Genomic DNA, 16,311 nt, shown 5'->3' on the forward strand with positions numbered 1-16,311 from the left:
AGTAGGTCCGAAAACCAAGATCAAGATGAAAGGTGAGGCTTAGCTCAAGTCGCTGCGACAGCGCCCGAGTGATCAATCTCCGCTGTGAACCCGGGATATCATGGGGAAAAAAATCCTACACAAGCAAGGTTAACCATTTTCCCAGGAGCACAAAGACCTGTTCGCAAACACGACCAGGTCGGAGACGATCCCACTGCAATAGAAGATCTCTTGCCAGCACGGTAGATTCACTGAAATGACACGGACAATACGCAGCTGAACGGTGGCGGCCACTTTGCCATGCCTTGGAAACACTAGCCTGCGCCGACCATCGCGGACCGTTCGAGGGTTTCGCGTCGGAGCACCAACCACATGTAGAAATCGTCTTGGTCTATATCAACGGTCTGGCGCGATCCTCAATACCTCGACAGGTAATGTGGAGGAATTGTCGAAAGTTTTGATTGGCAATGTTAACGTTACAACTCCACCCCGACGCAAAATCATGCCTCATGACTCCCCAATGACTTTCTTTGTGTCCTCCTCCTTGCCCAGAAGACCAAGATTTCTGATCTGGCTCGCGGATGGCGTATCATCTCCGGACGTGGCGCCTCGTCGGTTATAGGCTGCTTGCATAGCTACTGCTCGCGCATGCTGGACGGGATTAGCCTCACCGCGTTGGCTTGCGATGGATTGACGAACCTCCTTCTTGTGATGCAGACACTCATAGTAGTCTTCAAGTGCTACCGCGCACTTCTTCTTGCCGGCACCGTCGTTCTCCGCGGATGTGTTGACAACATAGCAAGCCAGCACTTCCTGCCAGAAGGGAAAGCAGCGGCCGACGCCTGAGACGCATCAGCAATTGAACAGACCTCAAGTTGCGAGATGTCGTGTATCTTCGTCGACCAACTTACCGCCGTATTGACCATACCCTGACGACATTTTCGCGCAGTGCAGTATATCGAATGGGGAGCTGTCGCAATAAGTACCTGTCCAGCCTTCCTGATTCAAGGTCAACGAAGGACGTCCGGGGAGATAGTGGATATTGTGCTTAATCCTCGGTAAATCTTCCGCCCGAAGGCTGCAGGCGCAACTCACTATCCTAAGGGACGTACTTGTACATAACTACTCCCCCTATGTCAGAAGACAGACTCAGCATTGGCAAACTTGAACCACCGAAATCTGATTATGTTCTTGGCCGCACGCAGTGCAGATCCTCCCACATTGCCGATTCTCGTCTTTGACTGCGATAGACAGCGATCGAGAGCCATGTCGCTGTCGCAATCTGCATTGTCTGACGCACCTTGAACTAGCTCCCCATCGGCACGCCTCGGTAGCTAAAGCTGGTTCGCTAACGCTGTACCTCGGATTCCTCAGCATCACAGTTATACGGCCATAAGCTTGCAGTTTCAGGCAGCGCTATGGTTCACGACCCTGTGAATAATGGCAAACTTGCCTCCGCAGTCCCGAACGAAACGAGCACCCCGCAGTCACCCGCCAAAGTGATCCTAGCTGCAGTTGAGCTTGCAGCTCGAGCGGAGATTGACGACCTTCTCGGGTTGACCACACGACATCAAACGATCTTAAAAAAAGAACTCCTGCTCCGGATACTTTTAACGTTCTTGCCGGAAACAACGAGTCCCGTATTATATGTCGCCTTGCTTCAAAAAGTTGTGGAGGGTGATCTAGGATGCGACGATACAACAGTGCCGCATTGGTTGCCACCTTCCATTGAGACACTCAGTGAAGACCAGGCGAGGAAGAAGGTCTGCAAGCTGAACCTCGCGCCGCTTCCCCTGTCGAACGATCTAAGTGCGGATCCCTTCACGGAGTTCTTGTTGAGAAGAGCCCGTGCACTTGATGAAGAGGCTGGAATGCTTTCTCAGATTCCCGATTTGCTGCAACCGTTTGTTGGCCACAGCGAGGTCATACACTCTTGGCTCACAACAACAATCATCCCCCTTGTACGGCGCAGCACCGAATACTACATAACATCGGATCATTGTACGTTGGCTAGCTTCGAAAAGCTACCAGACCGGACGGCTGTCGAGTACCTGCTGTCAGAAACGCCTCTTTCCATCGAAACTCACGGCAATGTCGGAAAAGATTTGCGAGGCCTGCTGTCTCCATGGTTGTATGATTCAAGGAGATGGCACTCGTCGCAGGCAAACCCCTCCAGCCACTCGCCACTGCAGTGCCTAGGGTGGGAGTCTGCGCGCGAGTGGCTGATTCAACAAGTTGAACAAGACTGGAGATTTGGCGTTGCGGCCGCCGATCAGTGGAATGGGCCACGAGATGTAGACTTCGGAGATTTTCAAGACCCGCCCACAAGCCAGGAACAGCTTTGCTATTTTGATGCAACGTACTGCCGTACCCTTATAGCGGCCGCATATCGGATTTCTGATCCTGACATCCAAGCCTTGGATGGCGCGCACCAGATCGCTGCTCGTGTGGCTGTTTTATTGGGACTGGGATCGTTATCTGAGACGCGAGGCTCACGAAACGAACACTGGCCTGAGCTCTCGCCAATCGGTATGAAGCATGTACCTGAGACCAACATTACCCGAATGCATTTCAGAAGCAGTCTACTAGACTCAGAGAACCCTTTGACCGAGCCGACCGAGGATTCACTCCAGCTACTCCAGGCACTCGTACTCAGTGCCCGCCACCTCTCACGGCTGGGCATGCCGTATACCTTGCGCCGTGCCGGCGAGTTGTGGCTCTCGAGAGACAAACGAGAGCAGAAGATTGAATTAATGAAACTTATCAGACTCGCAGCACACCATGCACCTAGGGATGACGATATATTTTGGGGCCAACTTCGGAGCGACGTACTCTGGCTGCACAGTTGGACCCCCAGCCCTGCTACGGGACATGCTACAGGAGATGCTGCGGGTGTCTTTGGCACGATACCTTTGGCAGACATCGAGGTTGAACTTTTGAAAGTCATACTGGCGCACTCACGTAAGGCCATGCTGGCAACAAATGCGTATAGAAGTGGATCTAATTCTTTCTAGGCTATGCACTGGCACGGTCGATCTATCAAGACATTGAAGAGCCACCTCTCCCAGTCGAGAGCGTTCGGCAAGCTGTATTTGACGCTGCACTGGACGCTTTCGACAACGCGTCGAATCCCAACAGGACAAGAGGTGGCCTGCGCAAATGCAATGACATGTCAGAAGCCAGGAAGCCTCAGTGATTACATCTGCTAATGTGATATAGATTGCAGGCGTTGCCTAAATCGGCCCCGAAGTCTTTGGATACGTCACGACAAATCGAAGCGTTGCTTGGTGCAGCTCATTCGCTCAGTAACTACAGACTCGTCCTCAAGCAAGGCGAGCCGTTCAGTCCTATCATGCTCCGAGTACATTCGGATCCCATATCAATCTTAGAAAAGGTACTGGAGCAGAACCCCAAAGCCTACACTCGACTTCAGGAATTCATCGATGTAGGAGAGAATATGGTAACTGCTGGATTCTTATCGAATAGGTGGTCCCATAGGCCACCCAGCACGCCTGATAAGCAGGATCATGCACTATGGGACTCTAACAAGCGCGTTGTGGCGATGTGTGTTGCTGCCGCTTTGCGAGAGGACGACTTTGAGACAGCCTACTCGTACATTGCCAGCCGTGTTGTTGGGTCGGATGGCGGAGATGATCGGTGGTCCTGGAAAGCAGCGCTGCAGACTGGTGAATACGTTCGGACCCCCAAGACTCAGCTGCCGACGCATTTGGGCACCTCGAGTGCAAACCCGGAGGTTCGCCACCTAGAGCAGCGTCTGGAGTGTTTGGCTACCGCGTTGCGCGTTGCTCCAGCGTCAGAGCTGCAGGCTATTCTGCAAAGCTTCCTTGGTTGTGAGCAACGACTCGATGACGCAATCGCGGAAGAAGCTGCCAAGGAGGCTGCTTGGGATGCAGCAGGTGATCTGGGCGCATTGCCTGGTTCCTTTGACGCCCCACCGCCAAATGCCAATTATCCGTCGAGAAATGCCTCCATTACAACAGCGGGACGACAAGCAGAAGAGGCTCCGTTGTCGATTTTCGATTTGTCACGGGCAACTGCTAGGGCAGCTCGACGGAATCTCACCACACTATCAAGTCTGCAAGGGATGGCAACTGGTGGTTCACAAGGTGACACTGCTAGTGTCGCTGAGGATCACCACAGGGCAAGGCGGCGTGATCAATTGCGGGAAGCAGCTACAGGCACACTTGTATCAGGCGTCGGCTGGTTGATTGGAGCCAACGTGAATCACTCCGATTAATAAACTGCATATACACACGTGTAGATGCAATGTGGATACTGTGCAACTACAAAAGTGAGCTGCGTAATTGATAGCGCTACGGTCCCTCGGCGGGCTTGCACGAATCTGATCGCTTTGGCCCGTCTGTAGTAGCGACGCCTGGGGGCTCTGGTGCTTTGAAGAATGTTGCGGAGCCAGACTGGATCCAGGCTTTGGATGAGACTTCACTGTAGTTGCGTTAGTTGGCACTCACCTAGAGCGAAACTGACAGCCTGCGGAGCCTTAGGAGTGGCTTGAAGCTGCTGGCACCGAAGAACCCATAATTTTGGCGCATCGTTGAGATGAAGGCTCAGAAATGCGAAAAGTATGGATTCAATGTCATAGTGTGCAGCAAAACGCGTTTGGCTTGACAGTAGACAGGCGCAGCTGAATGGTTTAGGTTGCGAGGTGTAGTGACGTGCATGGCGAAGTATCAATGGGGAGACGAGAGCATGTCGCGGCCGGAGTGGAAGCCCCTGTTAATGTTGCAAGGAGCTCGGGTGATCAGTTGCGAGAGTAATTGAATAGTACAACAGGCGTTAAGAATCGATGCGTAGCCGTTTTAAGATGCCGTTTCCTTTCCCTTGACGAAGACTCAATAAGGCCTGCGCTTGTGCGTCTTGTAGCCCAAAGATGACCGCCACATGCCGGCGTGAAGAGGGCAGGCGATAGACCGAGTGCGCAAGTACCGTCGCAACCTATGGCGCCCTTACAATATGGTGTTTTTGAGCCGGATTGTCGCTTAGCTGACAGCTGCGACGTGCGCCAACTGTGGCGTGCCGTCCACCCACGTTTCCCTTCGATGCGCCAGAGCCGAGTATTGCTCTGACGACGACCTGCGGACCGAAGAACCTAGAAGAAATAAGAGTAGCCCCCGTGACCCCATTAAGCACGCATGACAGAAGGAAATTCTTTGGAAAACAAAGAAAAAGATAGGAAAATTGGAAGGCACGAGAGTTCTGTGGCGCAAAACCCTGGCCATTGGGCCAGCTTCCAGTGTCTAGCCCCCGCCATGTTGTAGGGCATCAGGACATGGTTGACCTTAATAGCCAGAGGCTCCATAGGAGTCACGCGGCTCGGCGCGAGGTGCAGCGGCATCGCCATAGCTTGCGCCACCAGCTGGAGGGTCGCGAGCCCGCTCGGAACCACGGTCATAGCGGTCACGTTCACCATAGCTTCCACCAGGTGCACTACCGCGATCTCCGCCATAACGATCACGGTCTTCACGGCCGCCTGCGTAGCGCTCACGGCCGCCACCGTAGCTGCCTTCACCACGGTCGCGGCGGTCGTAGTCACGGCCATAACCGCCCCGGTCGTCATAGCGGCGGTCGTCTCGGTAACCACGATCATAGCCACGATCATAACTGCGGTCGTCATAACGACGCTCGTATCCTCGATAGCGGTAAGGGTCATCGCGACCATAGCCACCGCCTCCACCGCGGCGACGGTCATCGAAGCGAGGACGCGGTCCATCTGTGAGTTGTCTCAGCAATGCATCCCTGCGGAATGAGTAAGGTGGGAATGGGAATATCGTACCTCGCTTGGGGGGGCCGAAGTACTTTCCAGGCGTAGGTGTGCGAGGCTTCGCGCGACGGGCCTTTTCGATGCTAAGAGTTCGGCCATCAATCTGTTCACCTTGGAGTCCTTCCCTTGCAGCTTCAGCCTGCTCGGGTGTAACCATCTTGACAAAGCCGAAGCCGCGAGATTCCTTGGTGTGGGGATCACGCATGATCTGGCACTTTTCGACGTCGCCATACTTTTCGAACATCTTGGAGATCTCGGATTCATTGAGACGAGGATGAATGCCGGTTACGAACAAGTTTGAGCCGGGGTTGACTGCACCATCGTCGTCTTCATCCCTGGGCCCAGAGGAGGGCTTACGACTGCTTCTGGAAGTATTAGCGTTGGTGGTGCTTGCTGTTGTGACTCGGACACGAACCTGTCACCGTTGCCGCCAGGGGAGGCCGAGCGACGACGTGAACCATCGTTGTCGTCGCGAGATGGCCGCGGCGATGCGCTGCGATTGTCACGCTCGTAACGAGGAGCTTCGTCTGGTGATTACAGTTAGTATCCAGCTCGTGAGAAGAACCTTGGCTGCGCGCATCCAACAACAACGCGCCACAACTGAAGCAAGGCCACAGAATTTTCCATTACCTTCATAGCGGTCGCCGTTGGCGTCTTCGTAGTCCATTGCTGTCGTTGCCATGATGGTTGCGCAAGGTAGTGGAGGTGTCAGATATGACTTTTGGTGCTGCTGGGGGTCAGAAAGGGATGACCAAAGGTTTATTAGTTACTAGTTGAATTGACGTGAAAATCGAAAGCACTTGAAGTTGGGGACGCATCACGGCGGGTCCACTCCTGGTTATGTCAGCATGAATCACTGCTACTCATTGACACCCCTCATTGGCAGGGCCTCGTGCAGTGGGCACTGTTGAACAACGGTTCTTTCGCAATGAAATTCACTTCCGCTCTTCGCGGGAACGAACGTGATGGGTAGTCCCCAAGACGTGAGTTCTAATCTCGTAACTCAAAGCAGAGTCCCACGAATGTATGGGAACTTGAAGCTACAGCAACCGAGGGGACCTAACGCGCGAGTGCTTGTAGGAGGTTAGCCTACAAGGATGAGACTCGACCTTCGAAAATAAGAGAGTGGTTGGCACGCCTAATTGATGCAATTGATAAGCGATTATCGATTCACTTTATTATCAAATGCCTCAGCCATTTGTCGTTTAACGAGCAAGTCCTATTACACAGCTGCGTTTCGAAGCCGCAGCCTGCCGCGGCCCAAGACTGGCCGTCGATAGAGTCGAGGGCGTTCGGAGATGTGGCACTTTGCTCGGGACTTTTGATGTGGGCGTGCCGCAGTTGTCGAAAGTCGTTATGGCAATGAAAGAGGAATTGCACGCTTCCTCATGATGGGTTGCATGGATGGAGGGTATAGCTCGACGGAAACATCACTGGATTTAGAGCCACTACGACCGATGTTGGCGACTGGGTGGCGCTTCTTCGATGAAGGAACTCCTGTCTACCATAAGTTAACAGCGAGTGCCTGATGCAAAGACATGGGAAGCCGTTTCAGGTTAGCTCCGGGCCCAGCTGGGTAAATGCAAATGCGCAGCTCACTCTGGCAGAGGGGGTTTGATGGAAGAGTGATACTTGTAGTTGGCGACGACCATGAAATGATAGCGAAAATCGGCAATCAAGTAAAGAGAGGAAAGGCGAATACGACCAGGGGAGTGAGTGTTGTCCTATGAGCTGAAATGTGTGCACGACCTGGTGTCGATCACGAAGTAGTTGGGTGATCAAATAGACCAGAAATTGTTGTGACTTGACCATGCTACCACACATCTTCTGGATAGACTTCGTGCTCCTCGCCATCGTCCCTGATGTGCCGGTGGTCCTTGTCTCGACGCATAGGTTTCCGCATATCATATGCGTCCTCGCCTGATCTGGTCGGGTCTGTCGCATGGTCGCCGTAGTAGTCCTTGACCACGCGGTAGACGCTGTAGCCCATATTCTTATAAAAACGAATGGCTCGCTCGTTGCTCCGCCGCACGAACAAGTCCACGAACCAAGCATCTTGTTCATCCGCTGCTGTCTCGAGCTGTTCTGTAAGCATCTTTCCAATCCCCATTTTTCTCGCCTCTGGCGCCACGGTCAGTGCCGTTATGTGCCCATGCCATGGGAGGTAGTGCTCAGAGAACTTGTACGCATCAGGCGAAGATTCGACTTTGCCCATGACTTTCATGAATCAGTCGCCGCGTTGAGGATAGACCAGTCATGTCGCTGCTTACTGTAACCGATGATGTTCCCCCGCTGGTCTTGACAGACCTGGAACAGAGAAGGCCACTTTGCATGATACTGCAGGTAAAAGTCAAGGTCGTACGTCTCCGTAAGAGGGTCCAGGTTGCATTTGGCAAACCGATTAATGTCATCTGGACGGAAACGCCTGAAAGATGCCATGTCAGCGAATCTGCTGTGGCCGATAGCTTTGTAGATTCGGGTTGCTTGTGTGATGCTGGGTTGGCTGAGGTAGTTTTTTACCCATATTGATATGTACCTATGGCAGCCAAATGGTCAATGAAAATGCAAGATCTTGAACACATCTTGAGACTGGAGCACCGCTCCTTGAACAGGGATTGGCTCCTGAGTTATGTACTATCCACCCAACAGCAACCGTGACTGACTGGAACGTGCTTGTCAGTCCTGGGCCTAACGGTCCTGGAGTGTGCGTGGCCCCACCACCTGGTGCCCGACAACACCTAGGTACCTACAGTACCTGGTAACTACGGTAAGCTGCATTGGACCTGACGACTGTGACCCTGCAACATCACCCTGGACAATGAACTAAAGACGGTATCGCCAATCCCGACTAAATATTCATACCTGCAGCTCGCACGGCTGATCAAGCTCTTCGCCAGGGCGTTCGCAAGGACCCTTCCTCGTGGCCTTGGATCTCACGGTTTTTTGCACATTGCAGACGCTATATCATCGAATGACATCCTCCCCCCTTTGCCATCGCACATTGATTTGAGCCGGCGTGGCAGCAGATAACCCCACAATGTCCTCACCGCAAACACCTCGACACTCGCGGCAGTCCTCAGCCATCGATGCCTTCCCAGACTCCCCAGGATTTCGACGTTCATCGAACGGCCCTGCCTCTCCCTATCGTGGGAGTTTCTCACGACAAGATACGCACGATATGAGTGAACTAGGAGTCAGCGCAACCAGTGGCAACGGCACGGGGAATTTGGCTGACGAGCTAGCCGATGCCTTCTCGGAATCGGAGGAAGAGTATCACGGAGGAATAGAGGATGGGGCAGATGTCACCGAAGATGTCTCAATAATAAGCTCGAGTCAAGCACATCAAGTGGCCTCAGAAGGTGGACTTCACATTCCCACGACGAAAGATCGCAGCAATCACAAGAGGAGGGAAAGCGCGTACGATGGCAGCGAGTATGGCTCCGAGACCGACCTCGACTCATCTGGGTTACCCCCGAACTTGGTGGTCAAAATGGACGCTGTTGAGTCACTTGCACGGCGTGGAATAGAGAATTACGGGGGCCCGGCCGATGACATCGTCAAGAGAGTCACGGAATCGCTCCGTGATCTTGGCTCACAGTCTACCATTGAGGGGAGCGCTTCAAGGTTAGACCGCTCATGGCTCATCATGACTCGGCGCGTTGACGAGATCTTATAGGCTCATTACTGCTCATTCCGCGTTGACAACACACCTGGCTCATCAGACTCGGCAGGTCCACAGTCTGAGCCTGCCCATACTGTCACCAATGGCTCCACCACCTGATCCAGAAGCGATTGAGGAGCTAATCCCGCTGTTGGCGGCGCTCTCCGAAGAGATGCCTCGACCTTCGACCGCTGCGTTGGACTCTCTCGCAACCTTGCACTCACATACTGCCGAGCTCGTCCAGACACTGAATTATCTAGCCGATACTCTTCACATGTCACGGCAGACTATATCAACAGCAGCAAGGCGGCTGAAGTCTGCCAAAGAACTCGTCGCTGATATGAGGAGAGAGGAAGAGCTCCGAGAAGAAGGGGAACGATGGCTCACCAAAGGTAATTGGGGCGAGCGCTTGCAGAATAGGGAATGCGCCGGGGTATGCGGTGATGTCGTGGGCGGATTCGAGGAAGTGTGCAATGGCTGGCGAGAACGTCTCTTGGCGCAGGCTGAAGCGCAGGCGTGACTCGTCGACGACTCCGGATCAAATTTGACTTTGGAATTCCGAAGCGATAGTTTTTAATATTAAGGGGTGCCTGAACCTGACGCGGTGGAACGAGTCGTACAACACAGGGTACATTTTTGGTCTGCCATATGCCCTTTCATCGTACTACTACGTAGTAGTCTAACTAAGTAGTACGTAGTTGTATCCGTAATCCGTAGACTACTTGTAGGCAATTGGATCCACACATACGATAACTTGAATGAAATGACGTGATGCAGGCTGTATGCATTACCTATGATAAAGAATAACAACTCCCGTCACCAAGATACATGGTCTATGCTTACCTAAGGTAGCTGTGACGCGATTATCCAATGTTTGTTAATGTTGCTTGTCATTATACCAGGTGCTCCAGGTAAGTGGCCTTGCGCCTGTCAAGCATGGCGGTAAACCTGAATGTGCTCTACGGCAGTCCGCGCTCCACGCGACGTGTCCGCGTCGAGTTCGTGTTAGACACAGTGTTATTGATGTCAGGGCGCAGACTAGGTGCTGTGAACCAGGAGCGTATTGGTACAGTGCGCGGACAGTCTGGCTCACCACCCCAGTCGCCAGGTAATTAACGCGCCTCCCTTCCGTTGTACGCAGTACGTACCTCGTTAAGTTGGCCTCATCCGCCGTCCCCGCGATTGAAAAACAATAACAAGCAATAACATAATCTCACCGCGCAAGGTCGCGTAGAGCGGCCGCACGGACTCAGACTCCGTTCAATAATAAACAAAGATTGACCTTTCTTGTGGGGGAAGAACTAGAGTCGACATGTTGATTGCTCAAAGGAGTCGATTAATAGGTACGGATGCTAACGTTAATATATGATGTTGGTGTCATTTGCAGTCGCAGCGCAGAAGCTGAAAAGCGATGGTTAACAAGTTGGCACATCTAGGTAATTAGAATCACCCTCGACTTCCGTGCTCATAGCATAGATCCCATTCACGCTAATGCAAAGGAGACGTGTCTTCGCAATAACAGGGAGTCTTTGTCGCGAAGTAAGTCGAGTGAGAGCCTTGTTAGTCGATTTTACGTTTTGCGCCGTCGATATTACAGCTTCGCTTGTTGAGGTATCTTTTTCTCAACCGCGTCAAGTTTTGTTATGAGCTACCATCGCGAGCCATGAGCGCAGGGTTGGAGTGATAGGGTGGCTGACAGCCAATAGATGCTAAGATAGCTCCCCAGCCGCGCGTGATCGAGTATCCACTATACCGAGCTCAGGCAAGTGGTTGGTTCCCTTCAGGGTGGTAGGTCCCTGTGCCCGCGCGCCGACGTCTTCATTCCCGTCCCGAGCCCAACTCCTACCATCCTCGAATGCTTCACTCCGCCACGACCTACCACAGTAATCCCAACCTCACCGTCTCGCGCCAACCTATACAAGAATACACCAGCGAAGTCAGATGTGCCTTGCGATCGATTCCCTGCGCTTCTCAAAATTTCATCCCTAGAATTGTCCGGTCCTCTCTTCCCCGCCACGGCCTCAGAACCGGCTTCGAACCTCGAACGATTCCTTCATCGCTCCACGTCACCAAAGCTACACAAAGAGCAAGTGTGATAGTTGTGTCGAGTTCCACTCGCGATTCTTCCCGATCACATTACTACGACACGTGCCCGACATTCAACTACCTCGGCCCTCACCTGGATCTGAGAACCTAGCCACTTACTTTCGCTGGGGCCATGGCTTCGCGTCCAGATGAGGCAGCCGTGAGGAGAAAGGCCCAAATGTCTACAATGGCTGAAGACAGTGGAACGACCGCTGTCCATAGGTTGGCAACGCCGCCGCCGCCTACAGAGCGAGGGAGACTTGTGGACTCAAAACACAATATCGAGGCGAATTCGCAAAGAAGGACCAGAAGCACTATAAGCGTACAAGAAGAGCTGCGAGGGGGAAGCATTGATCATGCTTTACTTCGAGAAATGGGCCGCCCGCATCGTGAGAGCACACCGAGTGCTAGTCCACACCATAAACGACAACGCATAAATGGCGATCGGTAGGCCGAGCATGTACACCTATGTGAAGACTCACCTTAGCTAATGCCTCCAAGTTTCATCCCGACACGTTCTGGTCAAGATCTTCAAGCCAGCTTCAGCCTACTGCACGATGATGCGTCTCCTGCCACTCCGAAGCAGAAGAAACGCACGCCCCAAGGAGAGCTGCACTTCCAAAAAAGTGAGTAGCCATGTTGCATTGGGTGATAATCCGTCTAATGTTGACCTGTGTAGCGGAGGAGGCTAACCGCACATTCTCAACCCTCCTACGTGCTGAGTTGTTTGAGAAAACTGTTCCGCAAGCTAGTGCCGGTCCCTCGTCCCCTGATCACACAGTACCAGCAATGACGAAGGGTGAGATGAGTCGATCGAAAACTCCACCAAACCAGAGCCCTCAATTGTCTTTACCTTCATCCCTTACACCTTCTACGCCCCATAAAAACCTTTTCACCTACCTGTCGCCACGGCACCACAACCAGGTAGGGCAGCCTACTCCGTCCAAGACACCACAAAGTCGACATGGCCCAGTGCTTGATCCCAAGTCGGAAATCTACAGTCTATCACCGGTTCGCCTCAATTCCCAGCAAATGCTGCTCAGCCCACGGCGGCAGCCCCGAGCTGTGAGCAAAGTTCCGTACAAGGTGCTTGACGCCCCCGAACTGGCCGATGATTTCTATTTGAATCTAGTCGATTGGGGTAGCGCCAATGTCCTTGGCGTTGGGCTTGGTCAAAGCGTCTACATGTGGAATGCCCACACCAGCAAAGTTAATAAGCTATGCACCCTGGAAGATGACACTGTCACCAGTGTTTCTTGGATCCAGAAGGGAACACATCTAGCGATCGGCACCGGAAAGGGTCTTGTTCAAATCTGGGATGCCGAAAAGGCTCGACGTCTGCGCACAATGACCGGTCACACAGGTCGCGTGGGATCCTTGGCTTGGAACACGCACATTCTCACATCAGGCTCAAGGGACAGGCTGATATACCATCGCGACGTTCGTGCCCCTGATCAATGGCTTCGCAAGCTGGTCGGGCACAAACAAGAGGTTTGCGGGCTGAAGTGGAATTGTGAAGATGGGCAGTTGGCGAGTGGCGGCAACGACAACAAACTAATGGTATGGGATAAGCTCTCTGAAACTCCTTTATGGAAATTTTCGGAACACACGGCGGCTGTCAAGGCGATCTCATGGTCTCCGCACCAACGCGGACTCCTGGCCTCTGGCGGTGGTACCGCGGACCGCAGGATCATCTTCCACGATACAGTCAAGGGCTCAGTGATAAATGAGATTGACACCGGCAGCCAGGTTTGCAATCTTGCTTGGTCAAAGAACTCGAATGAAATCGTGTCCACCCACGGTTACAGCCAAAACCAGATCGTGGTTTGGAAATATCCATCCATGACCCAAGTCGCTAGCCTCACTGGTCACACATATCGCGTTCTCTACTTGGCAATGAGTCCAGACGGGAAGTCTGTGGTCACTGGTGCTGGCGACGAGACTCTGAGATTTTGGAACGTCTTCGGCCGACGGCCCGGCGCACGCGAAGACGGCGAGGGAACAGGCAAGTTCGCTGAATGGGGTGTGATTCGATGAGGAGGATGAACACACTACCCTGACTGGGCTCGCTTTCTGTCAACATGAGTATTCGAGTGAGCTGGAAGAAGTCGTATGGACTGGGAGCAGTACTTGGACCCGGCAGAAGCTGTTTCATTTTTTAGCGCTCGCTGGCTTTGATGGGGTCTGTCCTCGTACAATTCGTGGCTTTGGAGAACATTCAGCGGTATCGGGGCGGTTGGTTAGGGGCATGGGCACAGCGTTTGATTTACATATATTGCATTAGCATAGCGAATATCTGATCGGGACAATATCATGATCTTATGAGTACACGAGCTTCAGCTCTCAATAAATAGCCCGGCACTTGTCATTATTATCGTCCGAAAAGCATGAAACATCGCTAGATTCCATCGCCCATGTATGGGCCCGGCCTTCTAATTACACGCTTTTGGTGAAATAGACCGCTATCCAGCCTGGTGCGCCCATCATATACGAATCCCGGTGCCATGTTCAACAGTGGTGCACCGACAATCAGATTCACTACCATGTAGGCAGCAGAGGCCGGAAGATAATACAACCGCACATAACAAGCGAAACCCTGTCTGAGTGCCTTACGGCCGGGCAGATGTGCTCTTCCGCTCGTGGACAGAGTCTGAATTGCCTGCGTCAACACCGGACGACCCCTTAACGTCCTCATCCAGCAGCGGAATCTTGGCGGAGTTGATGCTTGGCACAAAAGTGCTGTCGATGCCCTCGGTGAGCTGCTGTGCACTTGCTTTCTGTCTGTCGCTATTGAGCGACGCTGCTGAAGCCCCAAAGCCAAGTAGCTGATCCGACTTTTCGGCGGCGGGCGTGGCGGGTTCCGTTTGAGGACCCATGGGAGGTGATTGTAGCCCAGCGTCCGCCAGACTTTGCCATTTCAGGACTTCTTGTTTCATACTTTCGAGCTCCTTTTGGAAACGCTTGCCGAATACATCGATGTAGTATGTTGACCCGTTGTAGATGCTCCATGAGAAAATCACCATGAGAAACCCAGCGGAAGCCCATCGACTCAGAAACCACAAAGGACAAGGGACCATCGTGAGACAGGCATATGCGTACTGAATAAGCATGAAAGCAGTCTCTTGCAGGCTATCTGGAAGAGACAGCACGAGCTTGCCAATCAAAGTCTTGGAGTACGAGCGACGCAGCCATGTGAAGGACGTGGGTCGACCCGCTGCAATCTTCTCCCTGCGTCTTACCGTGATGAAGAAGTAGTAGGAGATCTGCCAGAAGGCATAAGGCGGCGTGCTCCAAGCAAGCATCGAGAACACATTAGCGTACGCTGACGGCGATCCCGGATCAGCATTTTTGATTGCCCATATAGCTGGGAACCGTTCCATCTGCCATTCAGGATCAAGCAAGTGGACGACACAATGCAGAGTCGCACAAGGCATGATGTGGATGAACAATGAGGTGACCTTGTCGAAGCTGTGAAATACGAGGGAATTGCGCCACATGATGATTGCCACAGCATTGTTCCCGAAGGCCAAGCAATACGCCGAGGTGAAGAGTCGTTTCGAGTTCGGGAAGACCCAGAGACTCAGCGCAACAAGAAGGTTCGTGAAGTAGCATAGATCAGCCAGAAAATAATGCAGACCGCGGCGGCGATAGGTAAAGAACCGAATGGGCATGAAGTACATGAGCTGGACAGTGTACCAGATGTGGAAGTACTCAGGATACGCGCCGATCAGATATCCGCTGATGAAGATGTTCATAACGCCACAAATGAACGAAATCTTCTCGCGCAAACTAATGGCCTTCGTGTCGTTCCATTGTTTCCCAAGGTTCTCGACGCGTCGCCTCATACGCTTTCTGTACCGGTCCAGCTGCTCATCCGCAGACGGCAAACGTTGTCGCCATTCGTCCACAAGACGCTCCCGAGCTACTTGTGTTTTGGATTTCAGGGCATCTTTGGACCTCCGGACCTTGTCTGTTTGAGCCGAGAAGTTTCGTTGCAGCTTCTCCAGCTGCTGTGGCAGGGCAAAGTTATCCAATAAGTCGAGCACAGTGAGTCTGTCCAATGGCGGCAACGCGTCCCAGTCCTCTTGATACGAGCTGCTCCCAGAGAAGGAAGGATTCCTCGATAGTCTTGGGCTCTTCGGGGTCGTCGGACCAAGCATCGGGGTATCAAGGAGGGCGTCGTCCAGCGGGGACAAGCTCAGCAGCGACGCAGAATCATTCTCTGGCGGCGGTTGAACGCCCGAATCATTCGCCGCTGCGGATGCCGGAGCAGATTCTGGTTTGCGTGACATCGCGCACGTTTCGAATTTGCGGATACTGATCCTCGAAGTCAGCACGCCGTGTTCTTGAAAGAAGTATTGATCTTACAGGCTGAACGAACTGGGCTTCGGATCAGTCGACAGTCGGGCTTTGATAAAGCCCAGAGCGGTTGAGAGTGATCAAATCCTCCGATTTATGGCAAGCAGAGAGGTGGCTGGCGGCGTCGGCATATATGTGGAAGAGAAAATAGCTCTCCATTTGGTGGTGAGGAGTGGTATCAAGACTTCCCAGCAAAGGAGCTGGGAACTTGACTGTGGGCACGACTTCCTGTTGTTGGAGAAGGGTCTTGAGCTCCAGTCGTGGGTTCGCCGATTTGCGTACTGTGTGGGGCATGGAGATGTCTCCGCTCAGATTTCCGCACTGCTTGCTTCAAATGAGGAGTTTATAAGTGCATTAGTACCCAGTGACCCAGCCATGGTATAGTCCAAGACGTTCACTGTTGGGTTCAAAACGTCCACGTCTTCTA

The 16,311-nt window shown here is 52.9% G+C and overlaps 7 protein-coding genes across 7 annotated transcripts; 3 read left to right on the top strand and 4 right to left on the bottom strand.

Annotated features, from left to right (window-relative positions):
• Nucleotides 1–230: 230 nt before the first annotated feature.
• On the bottom strand, nucleotides 231–985 carry F5Z01DRAFT_371137 (NADH:ubiquinone oxidoreductase 11.5kD subunit). The gene is made up of 3 exons (XM_046259343.1): nucleotides 891–985; nucleotides 679–821; nucleotides 231–630 (listed from the first exon to the last, which is right to left on the bottom strand). Exons 1-3 carry the CDS (start codon nucleotides 916–918, stop codon nucleotides 487–489), a joined length of 315 nt encoding a protein of 104 aa, XP_046114289.1. The 5' UTR covers nucleotides 919–985; the 3' UTR covers nucleotides 231–486.
• A 412-nt stretch (nucleotides 986–1,397) lies between these two features.
• On the top strand, nucleotides 1,398–4,237 carry F5Z01DRAFT_683903 (Sec39 domain-containing protein; the record flags this gene model as incomplete). The annotated part of the gene is made up of 4 exons (XM_046265890.1): nucleotides 1,398–1,412; nucleotides 1,467–2,940; nucleotides 2,994–3,150; nucleotides 3,199–4,237. 4 exons carry the CDS (start codon nucleotides 1,398–1,400, stop codon nucleotides 4,235–4,237), a joined length of 2,685 nt encoding a protein of 894 aa, XP_046114290.1.
• A 1,060-nt stretch (nucleotides 4,238–5,297) lies between these two features.
• Nucleotides 5,298–6,461, bottom strand: F5Z01DRAFT_677810 (uncharacterized protein; the record flags this gene model as incomplete). The annotated part of the gene is made up of 4 exons (XM_046265396.1): nucleotides 5,298–5,728; nucleotides 5,792–6,144; nucleotides 6,195–6,306; nucleotides 6,410–6,461. 4 exons carry the CDS (start codon nucleotides 6,459–6,461, stop codon nucleotides 5,298–5,300), a joined length of 948 nt encoding a protein of 315 aa, XP_046114291.1.
• Nucleotides 6,462–7,141: 680 nt separating this feature from the next.
• On the bottom strand, nucleotides 7,142–8,470 carry F5Z01DRAFT_371357 (acyl-CoA N-acyltransferase). Its single transcript, XM_046259346.1, has 2 exons — nucleotides 8,050–8,470; nucleotides 7,142–7,996 (listed from the first exon to the last, which is right to left on the bottom strand). The coding sequence occupies exons 1-2, from the start codon at nucleotides 8,216–8,218 to the stop codon at nucleotides 7,593–7,595; spliced, it is 573 nt and encodes a 190-aa protein (XP_046114292.1). The 5' UTR covers nucleotides 8,219–8,470; the 3' UTR covers nucleotides 7,142–7,592.
• Nucleotide 8,471: 1 nt separating this feature from the next.
• On the top strand, nucleotides 8,472–10,446 carry F5Z01DRAFT_371363 (uncharacterized protein). The gene is made up of 2 exons (XM_046259347.1): nucleotides 8,472–9,403; nucleotides 9,456–10,446. Exons 1-2 carry the CDS (start codon nucleotides 8,817–8,819, stop codon nucleotides 9,958–9,960), a joined length of 1,092 nt encoding a protein of 363 aa, XP_046114293.1. The 5' UTR covers nucleotides 8,472–8,816; the 3' UTR covers nucleotides 9,961–10,446.
• Nucleotides 10,447–11,712: 1,266 nt separating this feature from the next.
• F5Z01DRAFT_629525 (quinon protein alcohol dehydrogenase-like superfamily) lies at nucleotides 11,713–13,562 on the top strand (the record flags this gene model as incomplete). Its single annotated transcript, XM_046261666.1, has 3 exons — nucleotides 11,713–11,972; nucleotides 12,027–12,151; nucleotides 12,205–13,562. The coding sequence occupies 3 exons, from the start codon at nucleotides 11,713–11,715 to the stop codon at nucleotides 13,560–13,562; spliced, it is 1,743 nt and encodes a 580-aa protein (XP_046114294.1).
• Nucleotides 13,563–13,848: 286 nt separating this feature from the next.
• Nucleotides 13,849–16,214, bottom strand: F5Z01DRAFT_371351 (uncharacterized protein). The gene is made up of 2 exons (XM_046259345.1): nucleotides 15,894–16,214; nucleotides 13,849–15,842 (listed from the first exon to the last, which is right to left on the bottom strand). Exon 2 carries the CDS (start codon nucleotides 15,815–15,817, stop codon nucleotides 14,135–14,137), a length of 1,683 nt encoding a protein of 560 aa, XP_046114295.1. The 5' UTR covers nucleotides 15,818–15,842; nucleotides 15,894–16,214; the 3' UTR covers nucleotides 13,849–14,134.
• Between the last annotated feature and the right edge of the window lie 97 nt (nucleotides 16,215–16,311).

This window comes from Emericellopsis atlantica (genome assembly GCF_019669845.1).
Source record: "Emericellopsis atlantica unplaced genomic scaffold F5Z01scaffold_37, whole genome shotgun sequence".
NCBI lineage: Eukaryota > Fungi > Ascomycota > Sordariomycetes > Hypocreales > Bionectriaceae > Emericellopsis > Emericellopsis atlantica.